This window comes from Acomys minous, assembly GCF_964271855.1.
Source record: "Acomys minous genome assembly, chromosome: 7".
Lineage (NCBI taxonomy): Eukaryota > Metazoa > Chordata > Mammalia > Rodentia > Muridae > Acomys > Acomys minous.
Genome location: NC_140488.1, coordinates 111812968 through 111839731, shown reverse-complemented (window position 1 = coordinate 111839731; position 26764 = coordinate 111812968). Strand labels below are relative to the sequence as shown.

Genomic DNA, 26764 nt, shown 5'->3' with positions numbered 1-26764 from the left:
TATGAGCCCTTTATATAATAAAACAGCCAGTCCTGGTGAAATAACAGCCTGTTTAATTAGGGTTTTATAATAAAAATTAGAATTGCAATGGCACAGATTTGGAATCATTACCTTTATTTGTCACTCTATATAGATATTGGTCCATTTCCACATGAACGGTAGCAACCATCCACTTCCACATAAGGGTCTACAAATTAAAGCTGTACCACACACACAAACCAGAGTAACTTCACAGGGGGAAGGTTAGGGGAATAAAAATATCCTATATTCATGCTTCAAGATAGCCCCCACAGGTTTGTTTTTATATATCTAATTACAAGCATCTACACTCCACAAAGCTAGTCTCTTCTAAAATCAACATAATATTTATATATATATATATTTTTAATGTTTCTACTAAACCACACAGATCATCAAACTTGCAGAAGAGACTAAAAACAGCTAGCCTGCCAATCACATACACTTCCAGAACTAAGCGATTGTATAAGCATATTCAATATTTTTGGGCTGCTCTTAGTTAAAATCTTTCCTCCTGTCTCAGAGATATTTACATCAGATTAAGACATTTACAAATGGTTCCTAGGATTTAGCTAGCCTGTATAAGGAACTCAAGCATTGAAAGCTTCTCTAAGAAACCCAGTGCATTTTCCAACAGGACTAACACAACTATTCTAAGTGGGTTACATTTCTTTCAGTGCATATTTCCAAATGTATTAAATGGAATGAAATTACATTATTATATGGCTATGTCGACAATATTTGAGCATATTATGGAATCTATATCACAATATAATCTGTCAATACTATAAATCACTCTAAAGAAACCACAGGCACACACAAAATAGAGAACAAAATCTATGGATTTTTTAAAAATAAATTTAAAGTATACTGTCTACTTTAAACCACATTGAAAGATATACTTTACCAAAACAGCCAATCACCAAATCTGTTGTCTAAGTCTAACATAAGGAAACCTCAATCCATTCGAATCTTCTGGTTTGTCATCCTATAAATGATGCTATCATATCCTGGGTCCATATTCCAAATGTTGTAAGAGGTGATAATCACAGCCAAGGCCAAGCCGATCATAATCCACAGGATCAAGTTAAAAACCACCGCATACTCCAGACTATACTTGTAAGCAAGGTTATAGGGAGTTTGGGAGGTCTACAATGAAGAAAGGAAGAGGAGAGAACTTTAAGATTAAAACCTTATTCTGATTATCATGTCTATGACTTGCTGCCTAACAGACGCTTAGGGCTTCCTAAGTGGAGTAAAAGCTACTTATCTACTTGTGCAGAAGCCGGGAACGGGCTCCTTCTTGGAGAAGACACTGGCACTGTTGCTAAAAGAAGCAAGTCCAACTTTGTAAGAAGATTCAGTGGTAGGCAGTGCAACTGAAGGTTTGCGGAGCCTGTGACCCAGTAAGCCTAGCCCCAAACAAAAACGGCTCTGTTTGCACCAAGAGACATGTGCAACGTGTCTTCAACACAATAGGCAATTGTTGCATGTTCAGACAGTAGGGCACAGAGCAGTAGGATTGAGCTCCAATGGTATGTTTGTTTGTATGTATGTATGTATGTATGTATGTATGTATGTATGTATGTATGTATTTTGAGTTTTTCAAGACAGGGTTTCTCTGTGTAGCCTTGGCTGTCCTGGACTCACTTTGTAGACCAGGCTGGCCTCGAACTCACAGAGATCCACCTGCCTCTGCCTCCTGAGTGCTGAGATTAAAGGTGTGCGCCACTGCTACCCAGCTTCCAGTGATATTTTTTAAGAACAACACTGAACAAAGAACATCAAAACATACGTGCAGTGTGGTTCCCTTTGCACAGACTTCAAACCTTGGTAAAAATGAAACACTGTTTAAGGTAAGATAGGCTGGGCACAGTAATGGGCACCTTTAATCCCAGCACTCAGGAGGCAGAAGCAGGAGGATCTTTGTGAGTTTGAGGTTAGCCTGGTCTACAATCCTGAGTTCTAGGTCAGTCAAGACTACATAGAGAGGCCTTGTTACAAAAAAATAAAAATGCATATACAGTCAAACTATAAAGGAAGGAAGGAAGGAAGTGATTCACAGAGCACTGAGGCTAGCAGGATAACGGGGTGGCCCAGCACTTGGCATGCAGTACATACGCAGTGACAGGTCTTTATGTTGCTGCTGCTGTCTTTATTTTTAAGTTTCCTGTGCTAAGGAACACAGCTAGGGCTTGTAGACACTTGGTAAGTGTTCCACACATCCCGTCTTTTTTTGGGGGGGGGGAGGGGGGAGGATTTATTGAGATGGCTGACTTGCTATCTAGCCCTGGCTGGCATGGATTTTATGATCCTCCTGCCTCCACCTGCAGAATTCTGGGATTACAGATGTGTACCCACAATGCCTGGCTTACTTCCTTAAACTCTTACCACTGCTTAAAGTAACATAAGATTTCAACTGGAAGACAGGAAAGGAGCTGATGGGCCCCCAGATATGTGCATTCTCCTGTGGGGAACTCAACGTGGACACAAAGCATTTCACATCCGTAAGCAGCGCTTCCTTGGATTTCTGGACACGGCTAGGTCAGTTTCTTTTCACATGCGTTTTGAGTGTGTATGCATTGCACGGAACTGTTGAGTCCTCACTACAACCTAACCTGCAACCATCACCTACTCAGAAGAAAGTTCTTGTCCTCTGAAGTAGGAGAGAGCAGCACACAGTTAAGGTACCATGAACGCAGGGGAGTGATGGATGCTGATGGCAGGCGCCTGGTCAGACTGAAATGATCTCCCCAGCGACGTCCCCGACCCAAAACACATACACTCTTACAATCAGTTCTAAATGGTATTTTATGGGTTATACCCGTATGGTGTTTGATGTTCTTGAGGTCTAATTTTGATGTTTGTTGCTTTGGCCATAGGGAAGGCAATGGTCAATTAGCCCTGCCCATGTTTTATACTTTTTCAGTTTGTATTTGGGGGCCTAGCTGTTGGGGTCCCCTCGGCACTGTGCACTGAGCGCATGAACTAGCAGAGGTGGTACGTTTACTTAGCCGGGCACCAGAGAGCTGTCATCAGTGTGGGAGTAGGTTTTACATTAACTTCTTGCTGGAGGGTTCCTAGGTAATATAAAGGTAAGCCTCAAAGCCATACAAAGAGAGCCCTGTGGTTAACAGTGCCCTGGGAATAGCCCTACCCCTGGCACGTATGGGACCATGGAGTGTCTCTGTTTCCTTTTGCTGGTGGGCAAACTATCGCTATTCCCTTTTACTGAGGGTGCAGCCTGCTCCGGCTCCCTAACTTTATAAGGAAGTGTTAGTTTCAATCTCAGAGAGCTAATGCCTCTTGGTGCCCTCCACTGGCAGCCTGCTAACTACGGGTCCCTCCTCTTTACTTTGTAGGAACCCCATATTTGAGAGCTGAGTTACGCATCTGAAACTATTTTTTTTTCCCGAGACAGGGTTTCTCTGTGTAGCCTTGACTGTCCTGGACTCACTTTGTAGACCAGGCTGGCCTCGAACTCACAGCGATCGGCCTGCCTCTGCCTCCCGAGCGCTAGGATTAAAGGCGTGCGCCACCACCACCTGGCTTGAAACTCTATTTTTTAGCCAGCACTCCTAGAGGTTTAATAGTGAGAACGGAGGAGGAGGAAGACAAGAGTTGAGGCCTTAGCTTTTTGGCTTTAAAACAAAACAACAACAAAACCCCACAGTCTTGCAATGTAGCCCAACCTGGCCTTGAACTCACACCAATCCTCCTGCCTCAGCTGTCTGAGTGTTTGAATTCCAGGTGTGTGCCTTCATACCTGACTGAAATGCAGTCTTAGGCAGACACCCTTCTATGTCAGTCCCATCTGGCAGACAACAATCTCCAGCCAGCCATCCCTAGAGCGGCTTGAATCGGTCCTGGCTAGAGCCCTTTCCCTGCAACTCCCACACTCCTCAAGCCTGGGCATGGAGGACACCCATGGCTTTCGACGGTCTCAGGCCACCCCTGTGAAAGGGTCATTCGACTTTCAGTCAAAACAGGACCCATATTGAAATACTGATGAACTAAATCAAAATGATAAGGCAGTGTATGAGGAGGATCCCAGAAACTGGGGGACTCGGGCGCAAAAACAACGTGTCTCTAGAAAAGCTGAGTGCATAGGCTGAGAGAAGCACAGTCCTCCCTCCCATGAACTTCTGACGGCGCCTTAACATTAATCACCGGGCCAGCACTGACAGGCCACTCTTCCTCCCAGCTCAGACTTTCATGGTACCTGAGCTCAAGCCCAAGGAACCGAGTGTCACTGGCAAAAGCACAACCCTGGATGGACAGGAAGCCTGTTTACTAACTGCTCATTTATGTCGCCTATAGGTAATACAGACTTTCATCCTTTCGTTTTTCTGGTTTTTTGTTGTTTTTGAGACGGTTTCTCTGGACTCACTTTGGAGACCAGGCTAGCCTCGAACTCAGAGATCTGCCTGCCTCTCCCTCCCGAAGGTGTGCACCATTTAGCAGGACTTGTTTTTCTGGTCCCCTCCCTGCCTCTAGGAGGAGGCAAGGGGACATATTAAGACAGATCAGCCCTTGAGCCGGGCGTGGCGGCACACGCCTTGAATCCCAGCACTTGGGAGGCAGAGGCGGGCGGATTGCTGTGAGTTCGAGGCCAGCCTGGTCTACAAAGTGAGTCTAGGATAGTCAAGGCTACACAGAGAAACCCTGTCTTGGGAAAAAAAAAAGAAAAAGAAAAAGAAAAGAAAAGACAGGTCAGCCCAGGCTGACGTCAAACTCATTATGTAGTCAAGCATGGCCTTGAATTCCTGAGCCTCCTGACTTTACCTCCCAAGTGCTAAGATTGTAAGCCTGCACCACCATACTCACCTTTAGGATTTCTAATTTTTAAATGACATTTCATTTATTTTACACATATATGTATGTAAGTTATGTGGACGTGGAGGTCAGAGGACAACTTCCAGGAATTCCTCTGTCTCCTTCTACCATGTGGGTCCTGAGACTCGAACTCAGGTCGTCAGGTTTGGCAGCAGAGGTATCTTTACCCACTGAGCCATCTTGTCAGCAGCCCAAGGTTCTATTCGTTAGAGTAGTCAAAGTTTTCAAGCAGGAGGATCTGAACACACACTCACCTCTTGTTTTGACTCAAGGATGGTCCTTGACTTCCTCACGAGGGATGTGTCGAATGATTTGACAGTTACTAACTCTACCACTGCGTTCCCGCCATAGAGACTGTACATGTCATCTGCAAACTGAAAGTCACTTATTAACATTATAGCAAAGTAGAGACAGTTTGTTTACTTTTGTATGTTTGCTTAACAGAAGTTTTTTTTAAAACTGCTGGGCGGTGGTGGCGTACGCCTTTAATCCCAGCAGGCAGATTTCTGTAAGTTCGAGGTCAGCCTGGTCTACAAAGTGAGTCCAGGTCTCAAAAAACAAAAACAAAAAACAAAAAACAAAACAAAACAAAAAACAAAAACAAACAAACAAACAAAAAGAAAGTATTATAAAACTGTCTTTTGCTATCCACAGAGAACTGTTCTACAACTTTCTACAGATCTGAACTATATACTCTTAAATGAAATGGCATAGTATGTGCATAGGAACAGATGCACAGCGCGCACATGCTCCAGATCCTCTCTAGAATATATGCACCGCTTAACAGAATTGAACTGCTGTGGGGATGGTTGTTCTACTATATTAATGAGGAACTAACGACAAGAATTATGGATCTAAATTGCACATACAAGGGATTGTTCCAATATATACAGTAGAATGGGTAAGTTAGCAAATTAATATACATACTGCTTTACATACTGATCATTTGTGTCTGGTCAAATACATATTTGTTAAAATTATTTGCAGCTTTACAATACTTACAAATGACCCAATATTAATACATATTAATACAAAGAGAGCCTTCCAGGTTTGCTTATGTTAAAATATTCAGTAAAGAGTTAAGCCTTAGCCCGGGCGTGGTGGCGCACACCTTTAATCCCGAGCACTCAGGAGGCGGAGGCAGGCGGATCTCTGTGAGTTCGAGGCCAGCCTGGTCTACAAAGTGAGTCCAGGAAAGTCAAGGCTAACACAGAGAAACCTTGTCTCGGAAAAAAAAAAAAAAAAAAAAAAAGACAGAGTCTTACCAGATAGTCCAGGTAGGCCTAAAACCTTTGCTCCGCCTGCCTTCACCTCCAAGTGCTGGGATGACAGACATATGCCACTGCACCGCCCAATATACACCTCTGAGCCTACACCACTGTTTTGTTGCTATCTATGCTAGTGCTTGTGGGAATTGAACTTAAGGCCTCACACAAGCTAGGTAAGCACTTTAACACCTCGAACCCCACCTTACATTCCTCTTAGACATCGTAATTAGAGCGCCTTCAAAGAAGTCGAGAGAAGGTCAGTTGGGCTGGGGCGTGGCTTGGTGGGAGAGGGCTTGCTTGACTGGCATGTGTGAGGCCCAGAGCTCCACCCTTGCACAGAGAATGGTTGGTCCCATGGCAACCCCTCTTACCGATCACATGCCTATTTACCTTTTGGAGAGCATCAACAAGGATCCTAGAAGCATCCCTGAATTGTTCAGAGTCCTCCCCATAACGTTTCCCAAGTTCATCCAAACCGGCCAGCTCCAGTGAGTACAAGTCAGGAGAATGATCCTTGGCCAGATGCTTATGTCGAGACAACTTCGAAGAAACGAATCGAACAAATGAGGTGTCAAGTACAACCAAATCAAGTTTCACACCTGAACAGATTAGATTGCCACAGAACCACACCAGTGCACCGCAGCCCAGGATAGGTTGAAAACGGCAGCAAAGGGAATGTCCTTAAATGAGTTTCTGATGAGTTCAATACAAATCTCATTGTTCAGTTTTAAAAGCTGAGCTGTGAGGCGAGGCAGGAAGCAGTTAACTGGCTGGACTGAAATGCCAGGAACTGATGAACCATCAGTGTCTTCCCCCTGCATACCCTCCCAGACCACCTCGCTTGGGCCCCCAGCACTAAGCTTTCAAACCCCTTGAACCAAGCCCTGGTCAAAAGGTTTGGGAAACAACCTCAGAGCTAGCAGACAACTAACATGATCTATTTTAGTCATGAGGACGATAAGGCACTCACTAGAAGATAATGTGTAGTTGAGATATTTTTTTTTTCCTTTTCAACCTGGTTAATGCTATCAATCGTCCAAACCATTGTCCCTATTTTATTTATTTATTTATTTACTTATTTATAATTTGTTCACTTTACATCCCAACTGTAGCCCCCTCCACTCATCACCTCCTCACCTCTCCCCCCTCCTGGTCCTCAGAAAGGGGAGCCCTCCTCCCCTAACATCTGACCCCAGCCTACCAAGTCTCATCTGGACTGCCTGTATCCTCTTCTTCTGTGGCCTGGCAAGGCCACCTCACCAGGGGGAAGTGATCAATCAATGTGTGGGCCCCAGAGTCCATATCAGAAGTAGTCCCTACACCCCCATATTAAGGGACCCACAAGGGGACTGTGCTGCCTATTGACTACATCAATAGGTCCTCACCATGCATGGTCCTTGTTCCTACTTTTTTTTTCGGGGGGGGGGCATTTCTGAGACAGGGTTTCTCTGTGTAGCCCTGGATGTTCTGGACTCCCTTTGTAGACCAGGCTGGCCTCAAACTCACAGCGATCTGCCTGCCTCTGCCTCCCAAGTGCTGGGGTTAAAGGCATGCACCACCACGGCGCCTTCCTTGTTCCTATTTTTGTCATGTCTGACAAGAAATGGATGGGCAAATTCCAACTACAGCCCAGGTAGTTTATTCGCAGGCTTATGTTCCTGGAGGATTTATGGCCTCTCCTGAAGGCAGACATGCAAAAGGAATGGCCCCTAACACGAGCGAGAGTTTGGCATGACCACCACCACCATTTTCTCACTTTAATAAATCGGGGATATCACTTTCATTTAAAGATATTCTGGGAACCGAAACAAATAGAACTTGAAAGTTCCAACAGCCTACTCACCAAACTCGAAATATCATGCAGCACTTGTAGTTCGGAAAGAAAGAGCAGGTCAACCTTTAGAGACCAAAACAGGGGCGTTACTTGACAGAACACACCAGAGAGCTGCACCGCCCTTTGTCAGGTCAAGTACAACATATTACGACTAGCAATCAAGTAAGTTTACATTACTTTCCTCCAGGCCCTGCACCAGAAAAAGAGGCATGTAAAACATTATTCCCTATCCAAAAGGTGATGGTCACAACCCTGGTACCGTGGCTACCTCTCAACAGCTCTACTTCTGAGGAAACCTTGCCTGAGCATTGATCTTCCCTGCTATACCACGAGCCTACCGGTGGACCAGTTTACTTACTTTTATAGCTGCCCACAATGGCTATAAAGGACAAAGGGATGGCTGTCAGGCATGGTGGTGCATGCCTTTAACCCCAGTACCCAAGAAAGAGAGGCAGGCAGCTCTCTGCGAGTCTGAGGTCAGCCTCATCTACACAGTAAGTTCCAGGCCAGCCAGGGCTACATAGTGAGGCTATAGCAAAAAAAAAAAAAAAAAAAAAAAAAGCAGGCATGTCTCCTGCGCATCCCAAGTATATACAAAAACCAACTCCATATTAGCAACAGCTGTGAAGGAATAACGACATCAGGTCACCAGGAAGACTGGGTTGAGGCCTGTCTGGAACAACTGGGAACACTGGTGGGAAGCAGGGTGTCCGAGCAGTACCACTAAAGTGCACCTCAGAAAAGGCGTTTATTCATGGACATCCGTGCCAACAGAAGGAAAAACGGACTTCAGAAGAAACTGTGTCCAATGTTTCATTTTCTACAACTTTCAGCCTTGCTCAGGTTTCAAGCAGCGTGTGGAATGGGAATTTAATCATGACATTTTTATTCTACTCGCTGGACAACTGAACCACTTACTTCATTATTCCTGCTCAGAGAATTGAGGGGAAGTGAGTTGAGAACAGAGTTTTCTTGAAACAGGCGATTGCGGAGCTGCCGTAACGTGACTGACAGGTCTTCAAAGACGGAGTTGGCTTTCCCCACCATATACACTCTCTACAACAAGAATCCGGATCTCTAGGTTAGCTGCTGCCTCCTAGGGATTCATTCCAACACACAGATACTATGCAGCCCTTTTCACACAATTACTTTGAACTTGTCATTAACTAACACTTCGTCACAGAGATCTGAAATAAAAACATTGTTACTTACTTCCTCGCTGGGAGCCAACTGCAAAACCACAGGAGTTTCCTCAGAAAATAAGGAGTGAATGGAGCTGGCAACACTGTCAAGACTGAAAGGAACCGCCTGAAATGCAAACCGTCAAACTGCAATTATATTTTGAAACAAAGTGGAAAAAAAAAAAGTCATCCAGATAGTAGAAGCAAGCAGCCCCAGGATTTGGCTGGTCAGCACTCCCCGTCCAGAGGCTCTTCAAGAGAACCGCTCTGCTCCAGTGAAAGTTCGGGGCTCTGGGCTCCAGGCTCCGGCTGCTGCTCCTGCTCCCGGTTCAGGTTGCTCCAGGTTCCAGCAGAAGAAATCCTGCTGACTACACCAGGAGAATCTTTCCTCGGAACGGATACCCAGAAGGTTTCCTTTTTGTGTTCTTGAATCTCCTTTTCCTCTTGTTTAGGTTACAGTTGGGTTATAAGTAAGGTACACTTGGTTAATAAATTCATGGTAAAATATAATTAAGAAATTGAAGCCGGGTATGGTGGCGCACACCTTTAATCCCAGCACTCGGGAGGCAGAGGCAGGCGGATCGCTGTGAGTTCGAGGCCAGCTTGGTCTACAAAGCGAGTCCAGGACAGTCAAGGCTACATAGAAAAACCTACACCAGGAGGGCTCTCGGGAGGAACAAGCATTTTACATTATCACTGTTATATACTAACACTGCATATTAATGGGTGTGATCATATTGTCCATGCTCCCATATGTGCTTTGAACATGAGGCCATCTTCTACCATCCTTCACCCCCCTCTCTCCACCCCCCCCCAGGGTCTTCCCTAGTCTCCCTATTACTTTGTTGGTTGTCCCTTCACTTTTTGAATTCTGGTCTCTACATGAGAGAACACATGTAATATTTGACTTTCAAGGTCTGGCGTGACTTGTTGAACATAACCGCTTCTTATTCTACTCATTGCTACCCCCTGCAAATGACATAATTTTTCATTCTTCTTTATGGTGCCATATAAAATTCACCAGAATGTTTTGTGATGTTTTTTTCATACCCACCTTGCTACCCACCCTGTTTTATTCTATTTTTCTCTCTTTCAAAAAAAGAAAAAACCCTACACAACCTAAAACTTGCTTTTTTTTTTCTTCTTTTTTTTCCCCTTTTGGCCTTTCAAAACAGGGTTTCTCTGTGTAGCCTTGGCTATCCTGGAACTCAATCTGTAGATCAGGCTGCCCTTGAACTCACAGAGATCCGACTGTCTGTGCCTCCAAAGTGCTGGGATTAAAGGCATTAAACTACCACCACTTGGCTTCAAAAGATTTCTTTTTTTTAACCAATAGTACTTTTAAAAAATAAGCAGTTGTTCAAACTGGTATCAAATTTATTATGTAGCTTCATTTCATGGCCTCAAAACTTGTGAACCTCTTTGCCTCCACTTCCCAAGTGTCTGAATTACACTGTACCCAGTGTGGTTTTGTTTTAATGGAGATTTCTTGGTCACTTTTCTTCCAGTAGTTCCATTTACTACTTAAAGGTTACTGTCTGTAAGCAGCAAATGAATGCCAACTGTGTACAGGCAGAAATGAAAGTACGTATAGAAACCTTACTGACAAAATATCAGTGTCCACACGAAGCCAATCAATTCCAGCATTCTATGACTACAGGCACGATGCTTTTCTCTTACTCAAGATGCATATTAACTCTTTGCAAGCTTCTAAAATGAGGTCACAAGAAACTAGAGAAGAGGAAAAGCAACCAAGCTTGCAAAAGCATGTTGTCGCCAGCCTCTGCACTGTTCACCTCCTCAGGCTTGGGCGGAAACACGTATGACACTAACTTGCCCACCTCATTCACCTAGTGGAACAGCACCTGGCTCAGCAAAGTTAAAGACTGGATGTAGGCTCAATTTTCTTAACCAATATATTTTATTAACAACTTAGTGACCAAGCATACATCACTTATAACCCAACTAACCAAAACAATAGGAAATGAGGATTAATGGACACAATAACAAAACCGTAAGGATATCAGTTCCGAGGAACGATTCTTCTGGCGGTGAGCTGCAGGATTTCTTCTGCTGGAACCTGGGGTAACCAGAACCTAGAACCTCAGCAGGAGCCGGAGCTCCGAAGCCTTTCCTTGAGCTGTTCTCTCTAGGAATGTCTCAAAGTGTAGCGATGAACAGCCAAAACTATCCCAAGTCTCCATAAAGCCCCGCCTCCAGTTCTGGGCTCATTTATGTATCTCCTCCCAGAGTCTGTTCACAGGATCTTTTCAGCTGGCAACAATTAAGCTTCCGCACGAGATGGTTGCTCTTCTAGTGGATTAACCTCACCTGTTTCTCTCACGAGACCGTTCCAATCCCGCACTTGGGATCCTAAAAAACAGGTTTATCTCTCCTTCAACTGAAGGATACGTGCCTAGCAATCAACCTGGAGAAGCTAATGAATGAGTTAAATACCAGATTGGGAAGGAAAAGAAATAAGTGTATAGTCTATATAATAATCATATAGACTGCTAAGCTCAAAGGGTAAAAAGCCTGGGTGATTGGAACACAATGTTTTCCCACCCTGTTTTAGAGAGGTATGCCTGTTTGTCCATGAAGTTTTCCATCGGTATCACTTCAAACTACAGTAGCAGCGAGCTGACAAAAGGAAGCCTTGCCAAGTAGAATTCAAAAGTAGCCCCCCCCCAGCCCCCCCCCCCCACCTTTAGATTGTGTGGGCACTGTTCTCTGGGCCTTCTATCTCCTTCCTCATTTTCTTCCAAGATAATCAGAAGTAGCCAATCAAGGTCCAGCAATACAGTGAGCTCGTGTCACGGCTTCTTCTCGTGTAAAGTGAGGTTAGCCTGTGTGGATGGGGCTCGGCGGGGAGCGTGCTTCTTCTACATGGAGCCCTCGGTTCAGGCCCTAGCACACACGTACTGGTGGCACATGCCTTGGCAACACAGAATTCAAGGGCAACCTGGGCTACACAAGACCCTGCTTTTTGTATGTTTGTTTGTTTTCTGAGACAGGGTCTCTCTGTGTTAGCTATGGCAGTCCTGGACTCGCTTTGTAGACCAGGCTGGCATCGAACTCACAGAGATCCGCCTGCCTCTGCCTCCCGAGTGCTGGGATTAAAGGAGTGTGCCACCACCACCACCTGGCAAGACCCTGTCTTTTAAAAAAAAATCAAAATTGGGGTTCTGTTCTAATAAACTTTAAACACAATGCTTTTTACAGTAATCACATAATATATTACAGAAATAGTCCTGGTGAAAAGAACTTGCCTTTTGATCTTTCTTGTTCTCTCTCTTTGCTCTACTTGTATTTACTCTGACAACTTTTCTGTTTTCTTTAGCTTATTAACCTCTAATATTAGAAAATCTAAATGTCTGATATATGCATATAAGTTCTCCCCTCAGACCACTTCAACGGCACCCCACGGTTCATTTATCATTATTCAGTTCTAAGTAATTGAGAAATTTCAGGTGATTTCAGTCCTCTTCAAGTCATGAAGCATTTAGGAGTGTATCTATTGCAACGATGTTTTCCTAGTTTAAAATGAGTGTTCAAGAGCTGTATAAGTCCTTTGAAACTTCATGAAAAAATGTTTGTCCCAGCCCATCCCATTTCCCATTCTTTTGAGGCATTCCGTCTCATGTCACTTCGCTGACTTCTTCTTTTAAAAACCACTATATCAGCCGGGCATGGTGGCGCACGCCTTTAATCCCAGCATTGGAGAGGCAGAGGCAGGTGAATCACTGTGAGTTCGAGGCCAGCCTGGTCTACAAAGCGAGTCTAGGACAGCCAAAGCTACACAGAGAGACCCTGTCTTGAAAAACAAAACAAACCAACAAAAGCAAAGCAAAACAAAACCAAAAACCCCCACTATATCTCTAAATGAAACATTTTCATTACTACATCTTGACTTTTTCCAGCTTAGGCATCACCCGTTTACCATCCACTACCCAAAATGGAAGACTTAGTTTCCCCATATCACCAACCAGCCTGCTCTCTGCCCCACCCACGCTGTCCCAATCATTCTACCCAGCCCCAATGGTTACATAAGAATTAAAGCCGTGACCATTCATCCTTAGGACTATGTGAATCACTTCTGCAGCCCAGCTTTATACGATACAACCACTGCTTTTCTGTTCTTGTTCTTCTGGGTCACAACAGAAATGAGGAGATTCCTGGTTTGTGTGGTGAAAACTTTTAAGATCTAATATGCAATTTAAAAATGTGCAATATATTTATTTATGTTGGTGAGCGTCCTGCCAATTTGATATAAGCTAGTGTCATCTGGGGAAAGGGAACCTCAATTGGAGAGAGGAAAAAAAAACTGCCACCACCAGATTAGCTTATAGGCAAGTCTGTGGGGCATTTTCTTGATTAATGACTCCTTTGAGAGGGCCCCGCCCACTGTAGGCAGCACCACCCTTGGGCAGGGGAGCCTGGGTTGTATAAAAATACAAGCTGAGCAAGCCATAGAGAGCAAACCAGTCATCAGCGTTCCTCCATTCTCTCTGTTCTTGCCTTGAGGCTCCTTCCCCGACTTCTTGCCCTGATTTTGATTCATGATGGATTGTAAGCCATAAGCTTAGATAAACCTGCCCTTCCCCAAGTTGCTTTTGGTCATGGTATTTATCACAGCAATAAAAAGAAACCAAGATAATATTTTTTGTATTGTATAGTATATTTGATAGTTTTTTAAAATTATTATTATTATTATTATTATTATTATTATTATCATTATTTTATTACTACTACTACTACTACTACTACTACTATTATTATTATTATTATTATTATTATTATTATTATTATTATTATTATTGAGACAGGGTCTCTCTGTGTAACAGCCCTGGCTGTCCTGGACTCACTTTGTAGACCAGGCTGGCCTCGAACTCACAGCGATCCACCTGCCTCTGCCTCCCCAAGTGCTGGGTTACAGGCGTGTAGCACTGCACCCAGCAGTATATTTGTATTATAACCCCCATCTTTCTGTGCATTATAGCACTAAAGCATACTCCAGTAGTGCTACTTCTAGGGATATATCTAGGCTTATTATTTCAAATTGTATGCATATGTCTGGGTCTGAATGAGTGTATGAACATGGAACATGTGTGTGCAGGTGCCTGACAAAGCCAGAAGAGAGTACAGGATCATCTGGAACTGGAGTTACATGCTGTTGTGAGTGGCCTGGTAAGAACACTGGGAGAACTGATCCCGCTCCTCTGTGGGAGCACCAAATGCTCTTAAGCACTGAACCATCTCTCTAGCCCACTAGGTATGTATGGAAAGGAAATAGAAATCAGTGAGCTAAAGAAATCCACTACTACACTCCCAAGTTCATAGCAGCACTGGTCACAATAGCAAAGATATGAAAGCAAACAGTGTCTTTTAAAAAAAATCGATAAAGAAAATATCCTAGGGCGGGGGGTATAGGTCTAGCATACAAGCTGCCCTCGATTCTATTTTAGACCAAAACAGAGAGGAAAAGAGGGGGGGGTGTAATAGTAACATATATACATAGTAGAAATACCATTGAGCCTTCAAAGGGCCACAGGGGTGGGGACACTCATCTTTTGTGACAACATGGCTAAGTTAGACATTATGCTAATAAATAATCCTGGTGCTGAACAAATGACATGAGCTCACTGATATGTGGCATCTAAGGTAGCGCTGATTTCATGGCAGCCAGGAGCAGGATGGCATGTTATCAGGACTGGGAGAGAAGTGGACAGGGAAAAGGTGTGTTGACCCAAATAGATGGCTTTTTGACGTCTTTGAGACAAGGTCTCCTGCCACCCATGCTTACCTCAAACTCACTATTTAGCCCAGGCTGGCCTTAAACTTACAGCAGCACTCGTCTTAGCTTCCCAAGTGCTACGATTATACTGACACTGGCTCTTTATTGTGTTCAGATTTGCCTTGTGGTCTAGCTCATCCGTGTGTGTGTGTGTGTGTGTGTGTGTGTGTGTGTGTGTGTGTGTGTAGCTGGGAATTGGACCTAGGGCTTCATGCATGCTAGGTGGGGTAGTCCATGACTGAGCTATGAGTACATTTCCAGCCCACATACTTGTTTCTGTAAGTATGCCACATGTACTTGGAAATAGGATCACAGCAGTCTGAAAATGTTTCCCTCCCCCCAAAGTGAGCACCGCCCGGATTAGTCTTACAATATAATGCAATTAGAAATTAAAGCAGTCAATCCCAGCACTCAGGGAGGCAGAGGCAGGCAGATCTCTGAGTTGGAAGCCAGCCTGGGCTATAGAACAGGTTCCAGGACAGCCAGGGCTCTGTTACACAGAGAAACCTTGTCTCAACAAGAAAAAAGAAAAAAATGAAAAGAAAAGTGAAGGTGGATTGAATTTGCCGGCTTCACCTTCAATTTTCCATCAAAGGAGCCCTGGTTGTGTAGATGCCCTCCAAGGGGTAGATTTTCTGAATTTGGAAGGAACCTCTCTATATCTTTAATTCTGACTTTTTTTTTTTCAGCTGACTCTTGGGGCCTCACAACCGAGAATGGCAAGCCAGACCTTCTGAGGTAGCTGGAACTTCAGAGTCATCTTCCCAAGAACAGATGGAAGCATTTTATGGTCCCTTAGCCTTCTGCAGAGGATAAAAATTCAGTGTCAGCTCCTGCTCATGGCATCTTCCTGTTTGGCATGTCACTGAGGGTCGCCTTGGAGAGCTGAGATTGTGCCCTTCTGAACTCATCCCTCTGCTTTTGCTTTTGCTTTTCAGATGTAAGCTGTCAGGTTCCTGCTCCCGCCTCCACCCCACCCCCCCACCCCCCCACCACCCCCCACCCCGTCTCCACCCCTCCACCCCCCCACCCCGCCACCACCCCGTCTCCACCCCGTCACCACCCCCCACCCCGTCTCCACCCCTCCACCCCCCCACCCCGCCACCACCCCGTCTCCACCCCGTCACCACCCCCCACCCCGTCTCCACCCCTCCACCCCCCCACCCCGCCACCACCCCGTCTCCACCCCGTCACCACCCCTCCACCCCTCTACCCAGCCTCCACCACCCCTCCCCTCACCCCCCCACCCCTCCACTCCGCCTCTACACCTCCATCCTGACACCACACCCCACCCCGCCACCATCCCTCCACTCTGCCTTCATGGACTATTACCGATTTAGAACCAAAGCCCCAAACCCCTTTGTAAGTTGCCTTGGTTGTGGTAGTCTATCACAGCAATAGAAAAGCAACAGGAGGAGATACATATATGTATTCTAGGTTTTTTGAGACAGGGTTTCTCTGTGTAGCCTTGGCTGTCCTAGACACACTTTGTAGACCAGACTGGCCTTGAACTCACAGTGATCTGCCTGCCTCTGCCTCCCGAGTGCTGGGATTCAAGGCGTTCGCCACCATACCCGGCAAGGCGATATTTTTTATCTTAGAACTCTTCCTCCATTGAGCATGGCAACATTCTAGCAAACCTACAACCACTGTGTAATGTTTTTGTAAAAAGGAACTACTTTCAAAAGAACTTCAAGGGAAATTATTTTAGAGAAGTTGCACAGAAAAAAAGAAGTGTGTTTGGAGTATAATTCTTTTTTTTTTTTTCCCGAGACAGGGTCTCTCTGTGTTAGCCTTGGCTGTCCTGGACTTCCTTTGTGGAACAGGCTGGCCTCGAACTCACAGCGATCCGCCTGCCTCTGCCCTCCCGAGTGCTGGGATTAAAGGTGTGTGCCACCACTGCCCGGCTCTATACTTCATTTTTTTAAATGAGAAAACAAGCAAGATAATAAAGCCAGTTCAAAGAAAGATACAGAGATTGAAAGTCCACACACACACACACACACACATATTTACTGAAGCTACCGCAGTAAGATTTCATAAGACTAAGAAAAATGAGACTAATCTTGGCAGCTGATTATACTATTAGAAATCATTTGCATTCAAGTCAATTGACAGAGAAAGTTTCCGATGCCCCCAGTTTAGGTTAAGAAATACTCACATTCTCCAAAGGGTAGGAGATGACACTGCCCGCAGGGAGAGCCAGCTTCTCCACTCCCTTCACCATCACCATAATGGTAGCCCGTGGCCGGTGGAATAGGTTACCCACGGCAAGCCCTGGCCAAGGGAGGTCCTAAATGTTGAAAATGTACAAAACGATTCTTAATTCTCAAATATGGAAACTGCATCTCCAGTAAGGTCTAATAACCAGAGTGAAAGGGTTCTGGGTTGACACCGGCCCAGATCATTCACAGGCAGGCAGAGTAGGCATCTTATTGAAGCGACAGCAACAGTGTCCCAAGCAGGGGCGTGGATGCCCGCCTTCTTCGTGCTCTTAAAATTATACTCATCAGAAAGTTTGCTCACAACTTTTGTGTAAGAAAGCAAGCGAGTAAACGAAAGCCCCGCACGTTTTTCCAGACTGTGAAACTATTATTCTCTTCCCTTTACGCACAGCATCACTTTTACCTTGCAGTGACAGCAACAACTGTCAAAATGTTCTCTCCTGACTAAATGCTTTATATGTAAAATGCCTTTCCCCGTGACTCGTGTTGCCTTACTAATAATTATCTCTGAAACTCATTGGGACAGTCATTTATGGTCACATTTAAGCTTGTGGAGAACTAGGTACAGATTTCATCCTTCAGCTCAAACAAGCAATCATACTTATTCTGCTCGTCCAGAGAAACCCGAGCTCATGGGCTGCACCCTTAGCCCAACGGCCAGTGGTACCCAAGCAGAGCGGTTGCTTTTGCCAGTACTTGGAGTCTAGAGGTGACTGATGACATCAGCAAGCAACTTATAAAGTGGCAAGAGAGTGTAACAGCAAGACACAGCAGAGCGAGTGGCAGCCCCTCCGCCTAAGCTCTGAGCTCCAGGCCTCGGGACTGACTGGATCCAGGTCCCTACTATAATTCTAGCCAGAAACTCATAGCTTCATTCCAGGAAAACGCAGCCACTGGCTGCATTATCTAACTCCAGATAAGACGCACAGGCATTTCAGCATTGGTAGCAAATTAACTGCAGGGCAAAATAGAAGACTATTAATAGCAGCATGCCTGTATTATGTAAATTGCATATCAATTCAAAATAAAAATATACTTAAAATACTAGATAGATGCATCTACACACACATAAGGCTTCTCTTAATAATAAACAACACATAGATATACTGATACTAATGTATGAAAACTTGGTTTCAGAAGCATTTGCCTAAGACTACCCCAAATACCAACGAGCCTCTTAGCGTCCTGTCATCTGTGGCAAATGTACCTGCATGCGGCTGCTCCCTTTGACTACAGGAGGAAATCAATAAAAAATGTTTTAGGCGCAGTTACAACCATTTATTTTTAAGGACACATACTTCCTTCACAGAGAAGCCCATGGACAGTGCAGCCACGTCTGGGATTCGATCTCCTGGTATAGGCCAATTTCCATTTCGAAAAACAACAGACCCTGGTGATCTTAATATGCTAAATTCATTCCCTAAAGCACCTGAGGGGGGAAAAAAGATGAGTAAATCAATTACCGTCATTATAAATTGTTTGCATCCACCTTGAAGTTTATGAAACATAATGATACATTTCCCCCATTCTTCACTGGCTAACTTACGTTTGGACAAAATACTAAATCATAAAGATGAAGAAATCTGGGGTAAGATTCTAGGATGGAACATATGTGCTACTGTAGACTTGAAACAACCTAGTCCCAGATCGGAGCTATGCTCCAAGTCCATCAACAATTTTCTCCCCAAAGCATCAGTGTAAGAATTTTTTGGTTTGTTTTGTTATTTTTTGTTTTATTTTTCAAGACAGGGTTTCTCTGTGTAGCCTTGGCTGTCCTGGACTCCCTTTGTAGACCAGGCTGGCCTTGAACTCTCAGAGATTGGCCTGCCTCTGCCTCTGGAGAGCTGGGATTAAAGGCGTGTGCCACCACACCCAGAATTTAAGTATATACACTGTACTGGAACAGGGTACATATGTAACTATGCAAGGGGATTTTTCTTTTTAAAATTTTAAATGAGCAACTATTAACTAATGCATAATGAGCTTCATTATGGTATTTTTATAGATATAGATTGAATTTTGATCTTATTCACCCATTATCCTCTCTTGCCTCCTCCATTGCCACTGACCCCCCTTCCTTCCTCTTCCTAACTAGTCTACTTTCTATTTTCATGTCTTTTGGGGGAGTGAGCCAGAGCTTAATAAGGCCTGCACACAGGAGCATGGGTAAAAAAAAAAACCTTACAGGTATATGGCTTCTTCTTCTTCTTCTTCTTCTTTTTTTTTTTTTTTTTTTTTTTTGATTTTTCGAGACAGGGTTTCTCTGTGCAGCCCTGGCTGTCCTGGACTCACTTTGTAGACCAGGCTGGCCTCGAACTCACAGAGATCCATCCACCTGCTTCAGCCTCCAGAGTGCTGGGATTAATAGGCGTGCACCACCACTGCCCGGCTAGGTGTATGGCTTCTTAACCAGTGGCTACACCAAGACTCCTCCCCACCCCTGCAACCGCTAACTGCTGACAGCTCCTCAGGGATGAGTCTCCTCATAAGACTCCCTCCCTCAGACACTGCGCCTATAATCCACAGGGAGGGCTGAGGCTTCATAACCCCCCACAGTACATGCCACTATGCTGATGGGCCTGATCTTGTGCATCTAATTACAACTGCTGTGAGTTCAAGGGTGCCATGACCAGTTGGGTGTGGTGGCGCACACCTTTAATCCCAGCACTCGAGAGGCAGAGGCAGGCAGATCGCTGTGAGTTCGAGGCCAGCCTGGTCTACAAAGGGAGTCCAGATTAGCCAAGGCTACACAGAGAAACCCTGTCTCAAAAAAACCAAAAAAAAAAAAAAAAAAAGTGGCATGACCATGTCATGCCTGGAAGACAGTGTTCCACAACAGCCCTTCGGTGGGCTCTTACCCTATTTTTATGTATTTGTTTATTTTACCTGCATGAGCATTTGCCTGTGTGTCTGTGTGTGCTTGGTACCCTCAGAGGCCGATAGAGCGTATCAGATACCCTAGAACTGGAGTTTCAGATGGCTGGGAGATGCGGGGACTAGGAATTGAAGCCAGGTCTTTTGGAAAAGCAGTCGGTGTTCTTAGCTGCCGAGTTTCTCTCTAGTCCCAGGCGCGTACACACTTTCCGCCCTCTCTTCCATGGTGTTCCCTGAGCCTTGGATGACTGAAAGAGGGCTTTTTGTTTCCTAGTGCTATAGACACCCTCCTACAGATGGCTCTTAACAAGGGAACATGGCAGTTTAGCAAGAATCAAAGGCCAGTGGCAGTCCTCTGAAATTGAAAATGGAAAAAAAAAAAAGCCAAAGCCCTGATGCTAATAGGGGAGGAAACCTGATAACTTTGAGTTATTCTGCCAACCGCACCTCTCTATAACATGCAAATATTTATAACATTCCTATTGCACCCCAAGATGGCAGGCCAGTCAATCTTTATAGGTTAGGATACATCGCGTTTCCTTGTGCCTCCTCTCAGGCAACACAGTGAAGTGAGGACCATCAAGGGTCTGTGTGTCCATGTGTGGGTAGGTGTTACCAATGGGATATAAGCTACTTCCGTCTTCCGAAAACAAGGTCCAGAAAGACTGTTTTCAGTTTGCACACCAGGACGTGGAGAAAATATTCCCTGTAATCACGAACTAATCAAAGTGTCTACTCTAAAAAAGTCAAGGACATGAGGCGGGGCGTGATGGCACCAGCACTTGCGGAGGCAGAGGCAGGTGGATAGCTGTGAGTTCGAGGCTAGCCAAGTCTACAAAGAGAGTCCAGGACAGCCAAGGCTACACAGAGAAACCCTGTCTCGGAAAACCAAAACCAAACCAAACCAAAAAAACCCAAACAAACAAAAGGCAAGGACACAAAGAAAGGAACTGATTTAAAGACCTTCCCTAAGAATGGAGTATCTGGCCTATTCACCAGTGCTTGAGTGCTCTGGTCTCTGTCTTTGGGGTGCTGGGGATGGGGACCAAGGCTTGAAGAAGCTTGCTAAGGCAAGCACTCCACCCCTGAGCCGCAGCCCCAGGAAGACAAGTAACTAATGGAAACTTTTGGGTTCCTGTGAAAAAAAAAATTCGTTCCAAGTCGAAAAGCAGTCTTGGCCAGGCCTCCTATATGAAAATGAGGGAGCCAGGCATGGTGGTGCACGCCTTTAATCCCAGCACTTGGGAGGCAGAGGCAGGTGGATCGTTGTGAGTTCGAGGCCAGCCTGGTCTACAAAGCGAGTCCAGGACAGCCAGGGTGCACAGAGAAACCCTGTCTCGAAAAAAAAAAAAACCAAAAAAAAAAAAAGAAAAAGAAAAAGAAAAAAAGAAAAGAAAAGAAAATGAGGCTTTAGTAAGGCATCAGGGTTAGTCCCTTGACCTCAAGAAAGAAATGGTTAAGCCTATGCTATGTGAATGAGATAGGAAGCAAAAACAGTCAATGCTTTGGTTTTGCAGTATTGACAGTAAATAAAGGGCCTCAGGCTGGTACAAACACAGTAGGACCGATAGGAGTCTCAATTCAGCCCAAGGCCAGAGCAAGAATTTCTAAACTTTTAGCTGAAGGCAAAGAAAAAAAAAAAGCAGAATGGAATGGTCATCTGTAAGCAACAAGACACCTTGGTTTAGTACCTGTACAGAGCCTTCAGGGCAAAATTCAAAATGTAACACCTCAGGCACCGTGACAGCCTTGCTTTGTAAAGGCTGGGGAAAACAGGCAAGGAGCCTATACTTTCCAAGAACAGCCCACGTTTTAGGAACCTACCTGGACATGGAGATAGCTCTGTTCTGAGAGGGCCCCATGCCTTCAACCCGCCCTCCCAAATCCCCCGCTCCCCCTCCCCCACCCCCATGAGGCAGTGTGATGTAATTGCCTCACCTTTGTGGTCAAATGCAACCACAGCTGCACAGTGCTCCTTTAGTAGCCCAGTGCTCAGAAAGCCTGAGTCAGGGTCCTCTGTAGGGTGACCTTGTCCTAGCTACTGCACACCGCAGGCACCCCATAGCGATGAGGGACTGCCACCTCAACGGACAAACACTGTTCACCAGAGGTCAGCTCCAGCATTCTAGGTATTTGGATAACTTTTCCTTGTCCTCAATTGAAATCGGCTTCCTAACCTCCAACTTCCTAGGCTTCCAAGCCTCCGCTTTAGTCCCCAGCCTCACAGAGAAACCATACAGATGCTAGGCCATCTCCTTGCTCTTCTCACGCAAAGTCCCCAGCTGTACCTCTTCGTCCTCTAGTCAGGAGAGAAGAACAGCTAGTCTGTCACAATCTTCTGTTTGGATTTCTTTGTTGTTGGGGTATTTTTGTTTGTTTGTTTTGTTTTTCGAGACAGGGTTTCTCTATGTAGCCTTGGCTGTCCTGGGCTCCCTTTGTAGACCAGGCTGGCCTCGAACTCACAGAGATCCACCTGCCTCTGCCTCCCGTGCGCCACCCCTGCCTGGCGGCATTTCTTACAGGCTTTCATTCATCCATCTAGGGACTTATTCACTTACCATTTCCTAATCCAGCTTTGTGACAGATGACATAGCAAGAGATAAGCGACTAGACGGAGGCAGGCACCAAAACTTAGAACCAGTACAAAGCCCTACCAGTGAGTGTCTTGCCAAAACAAAAGCCACCTGGAAATCAGATCTGCCTGCTTTGGACGCCATTTCTGCCCTACCCCACTGCAACAGTGCAGCAAATGCAGCAACACAATTCTCTGCCGTTACCTACCTAACTCTCCCCCCAACCCCCTACCCCCGCCCCACATCTGACACTGGCAAGCCCCTCTTTGAAATCCCATGTTGGCCTTGGTGAAGGAAGGCCTGGGTTTCCCTCCCAATGCCTGCCTACTGCCTGCTCTCCTGTTCCAGCCTTTAAAACTGAGGTGCCAGACTTCGGATGTCAGCTCTTTCTATTAAAAATGGAAAGTACCCCACCTAGCTACCTGTCTCTATAATACACATGGCATGCGTGTGTATAATCATCGGTTACAAATCTGTACTGTCCCGTAAAACACACATACAACATTTTAACCTCCATAGTGTCTTCATCGTGATACAAACCAGTTTCAAACGTGACCATTCCAATTCAAAATGAAAAGATTGTTTTAAAAAGGCCCATGTGGAAATTCCAGCCTGTACTCACACTTGGCAAGCGAATCGTGTTGCATACTCCATTTGAAAGATCAGAGGACTCAATTCTTGTCCCCAACTGAGCCCATCTGCCCCTAAGGTGGCAAGCCCCTCCCCGCAACACACTGCCAGCTCCCAGATTTTTGTTCCCAGTCTACCTCTCGCCTGGTCTTGAGGCCTACACACTCAACACTGACACTTCCTCGTAAGTCTCTCTGCCCCCTTAAACTCAAGTCGGTTTGAACCTGAGTTCACTAGCTTTCTGTGGCCTTCTGTGGTCCCTTTTTCACTCAGCTACTTGAAAACTTCCCCCTGAAGGCTCTTGTGCAGCTCGGCGGCTAATCGCCCGCTGACTCCCCCTCAACACACCACTACCATGTCCGACCCTCACCAGGTCGGCTACAGCTGGCTGCCCATGACCCTCAGATCCAGTTTTCTCCTCATATTTCCAAAACACAAGTCTGTTTATTTACCCCTCTGCTAAAAATGCCTGTGCTCACCGCCTTGTAGGGAAAACCAAAATGCCCCCTGGACATCTCAACAAACGCACTGCTCTTCAGCTCTCATTATCACGCAAACATACTGTTCCACCTGAATTCTTTCCCCCACCTCCGCGGTTCACACATTCCTCCCCCCCTTGGGAGGCACCTCTCTTGGGGGAAAAGTTCCTTGAGCTTCTTGCGGTCTGTGTTTGGGAGTTCTTGTGCCTTCCTAGGAGAACTTCACTGTCTTGTGCAGTGGAAATCTATGAAAGGCGAATGGAATCAATCCCCTACAAAACCGGATGGGGGCTACTTTCTGTCCTTGAGGACACTGGTTAACAAAACCCCACTCCCTTCTGTACATCACATCGCCACGAACTCCGTGTGGTGGTGTCTTCTCCAGGCTAGATATCTGAGCTTTTTCAAATATGCCTCACAACATGGTATTCCTAGGCCAGGTTCCTTAGTTTCTCTCTAGTTCCCTAACGCTGTTTTAAAGGAAACAGTGAAACCAGAGCGCTTAAAGATGTCTTCCTCTAAATCACACTTAGTCATTGTGGAAAATAACACTCTACTGTCACCTGACAAAGGCCAGCACCACAGAAGCTTGGACTGTCACATGAATGAGACTGTCGTAGCAAGGAGAGCACGTCCAAACCACATAGAGAAACAATTCTTTTACCTTAGACAAAAAACCAAAGCGACAACCTAAGCCTCACTGACTCAGAATTGTCACAGAACTGAACCCAGTGGAGGCAGAGACAGGTGGATCTCTGAGTTCAGGGCCAGCTAGGATTGCAAAAGATGTCAGGCCTGATATTAAAACACGGAATTTCCAACAGCTGTCCAGCTAAATATGTAATTCTACATGTAAGCATACAGCATGTGAGGCCAAGCTCCAGTGTCTTTCCTCAGGAACTGTCCACCTTGCTGTGCAGACAGGGCCTCTCATTGGGACATGGAGCTCATCCACCAGAGCTACAGTGGCCAGCAATGAACTTTTAGTGATCTCCCTGGCTCCACCTCCCCAGCCCTGAGATTAGAAGGGCACTCCACTATTGCCAGTTTTTCATATGGGTGCTGGGGTTCAAATTCGTGCTCTCATGCCTTTGTGGCAAGCACTTACTACCAAGTACCTCAAAAATCCCCAAAGTGGGCTGGACATGGTGGCGTACGTCTTTAATCCCAGCACTCGGGAGGCAGAGGCAGGCAGGATCTCTGTGAGTTCGAGGCCAGCCTGGTCTACAAAGCAAGTCCAGGACAGCCAAGGCTAACACAGAGAGACCCTGTCTCAGAAAAAAACAAAACAAACAGACAAACAAAAAAATCCCCAAAGCATCTTGAGAAAGAAATAAGAATGGCCTTTCCAGAGCCAACAACAGAAAGGAAAAAGCCCCCCCCCAACACTCTGGAGGCTTGAAAACAGTTGTAACTATTAACACAGAATGTTCGGCACCTCCAGGAGTGGAGAAGAGCTTTGGTTTTCAAAAACATCCCTGGTCTTTTTCCACTTCAACTGTCATTCCAAAAGCAGGACATCTCAGCATCTCAGGAAGCATAGACAGGAGGTAGCTTTGACACAAAACACACCCATTCCTCCAACTTGTTCTCCACCTGACTTTTTTCTTTTTTCTTTTTTTTTTTGGTTTTGGTTTTGGTTTTGGTTTTTCAAGACAGGGTTTCTCTGTGTGGTTGCCCTGGAACTGTGTAGATGAGTTGGCCTCACACTCAAGAGATCCACCTACCTCTGCCTCCAGAGTGCTGGGATTTAAAGGTGTGAGGCACCATTCCTGGCTTGCTTGACTTGTTGTTTCCTACCTCGTGCACCCCAGTCTCAGCCCCCGCCCCCCGACTCCCATGTTGCTATGCTACGCATCCTCTGGGCAGTACTCACATAGTGGAACCATGCCCCCCTACTTGGAAGTCGCCTGATCTGCACTCAAATCCAGCTTTGATACATGGTACATCATGCCAGCTTGATTTACGAGAATACTCTCGCCTATGGATTACTGAAAAATGAAATGCATTTCCACATGATGCACAGCCACAGGCCAAATATTAGCTCATTTCTACTCTTTTTTTTCCCCCGAGACAGGGCGTCTCTGTGTAGCCTTGGCTGCCCTGGACTCACTTTGTCGACCGGGCTGGCTTCTGCCTCAGAGATCCACCTGCTTCTGCCTCCCCGAATGCTGGGATTCCAGGCGTGTGCTACCGTGCCTGGCTATTTCAACTCTTCTTATTCCATGTTAGAGAACCTAGGTTACCCTAAGAAAGCTACCATTTATTTGACATGTGACCTTAAAAGCATGACTCACACCCTAGTCTCCAAATCCTTGGCATTGGGAACTGACCTCAATACTCGGGGATTGTCTGCGTTTATCTATAGAATAAAAAATCATTATAAAAAAATGAAGATTCAACTTTGCACCCTGAAATGCATGTATACGATGGAAGCAAATATGAGAGAGGCAAGGTTTCATCCGTTGTTAGTAACAACCATTAGAAATGGAGGTCGATGGGGTAGACATCAGCCAGCGGCGGCTAACTCGTTGGCCAGTCTTCCCTTCTTGGTAGTGGGTTGCAGTTCAAAGATGGTTTGAGAAAAGCAATCCCTTCCCCCGAAGGCCATCGAAAAGGGAAGGAGTGATCCCGCAAATCGAAGGACAGGGTTGCAAAGGGCGAAGCGCTTTCTTCCCTGAAAGGCTGATACCCGGCTCCGTAGTCCCCTCAGGTGGCCCTGCCCGGCTCCGGAGACCACGAGACCCCTCCGTGCGGGCCAGATCATGGACCAGAGCCCCGAAAACGGCCGCCAAACCAAGGCCGCCCCCACTGCGGTTCCCGCCCGCAGCCGCGCCCGCCCAGGGTCCCCGCACCCCCTGGCTGCCCGCAGTGCTCCCCGGCTGCTCACCCGCCACCAACAAGGACAGGAGAGCGACAAGCACAGCCATGGTGCCACGGCTACTGAAACGGAGACCGGCCACACGAAAAGGGACGCCGGGACTCTAGGGAGCACCGCAGCCCGACCGAGTGACGCGCTCCAGAAAGGTCCGATCATCCAGGCCCCTCCCCT

At 45.8% G+C, this 26764-nt stretch overlaps 1 protein-coding gene across 1 annotated transcript; it reads right to left on the bottom strand.

The window, feature by feature from the left end:
* Window positions 1-30: 30 nt before the first annotated feature.
* ATP6AP2 (ATPase H+ transporting accessory protein 2) lies at window positions 31-26764 on the bottom strand. Its single transcript, XM_084790806.1, has 9 exons — window positions 26603-26764; window positions 18455-18585; window positions 17093-17224; window positions 9169-9264; window positions 8875-9012; window positions 7966-8019; window positions 6513-6662; window positions 5109-5228; window positions 31-1167 (listed from the first exon to the last, which is right to left on the bottom strand). The coding sequence occupies exons 1-9, from the start codon at window positions 26640-26642 to the stop codon at window positions 976-978; spliced, it is 1053 nt and encodes a 350-aa protein (XP_084646932.1). The 5' UTR covers window positions 26643-26764; the 3' UTR covers window positions 31-975.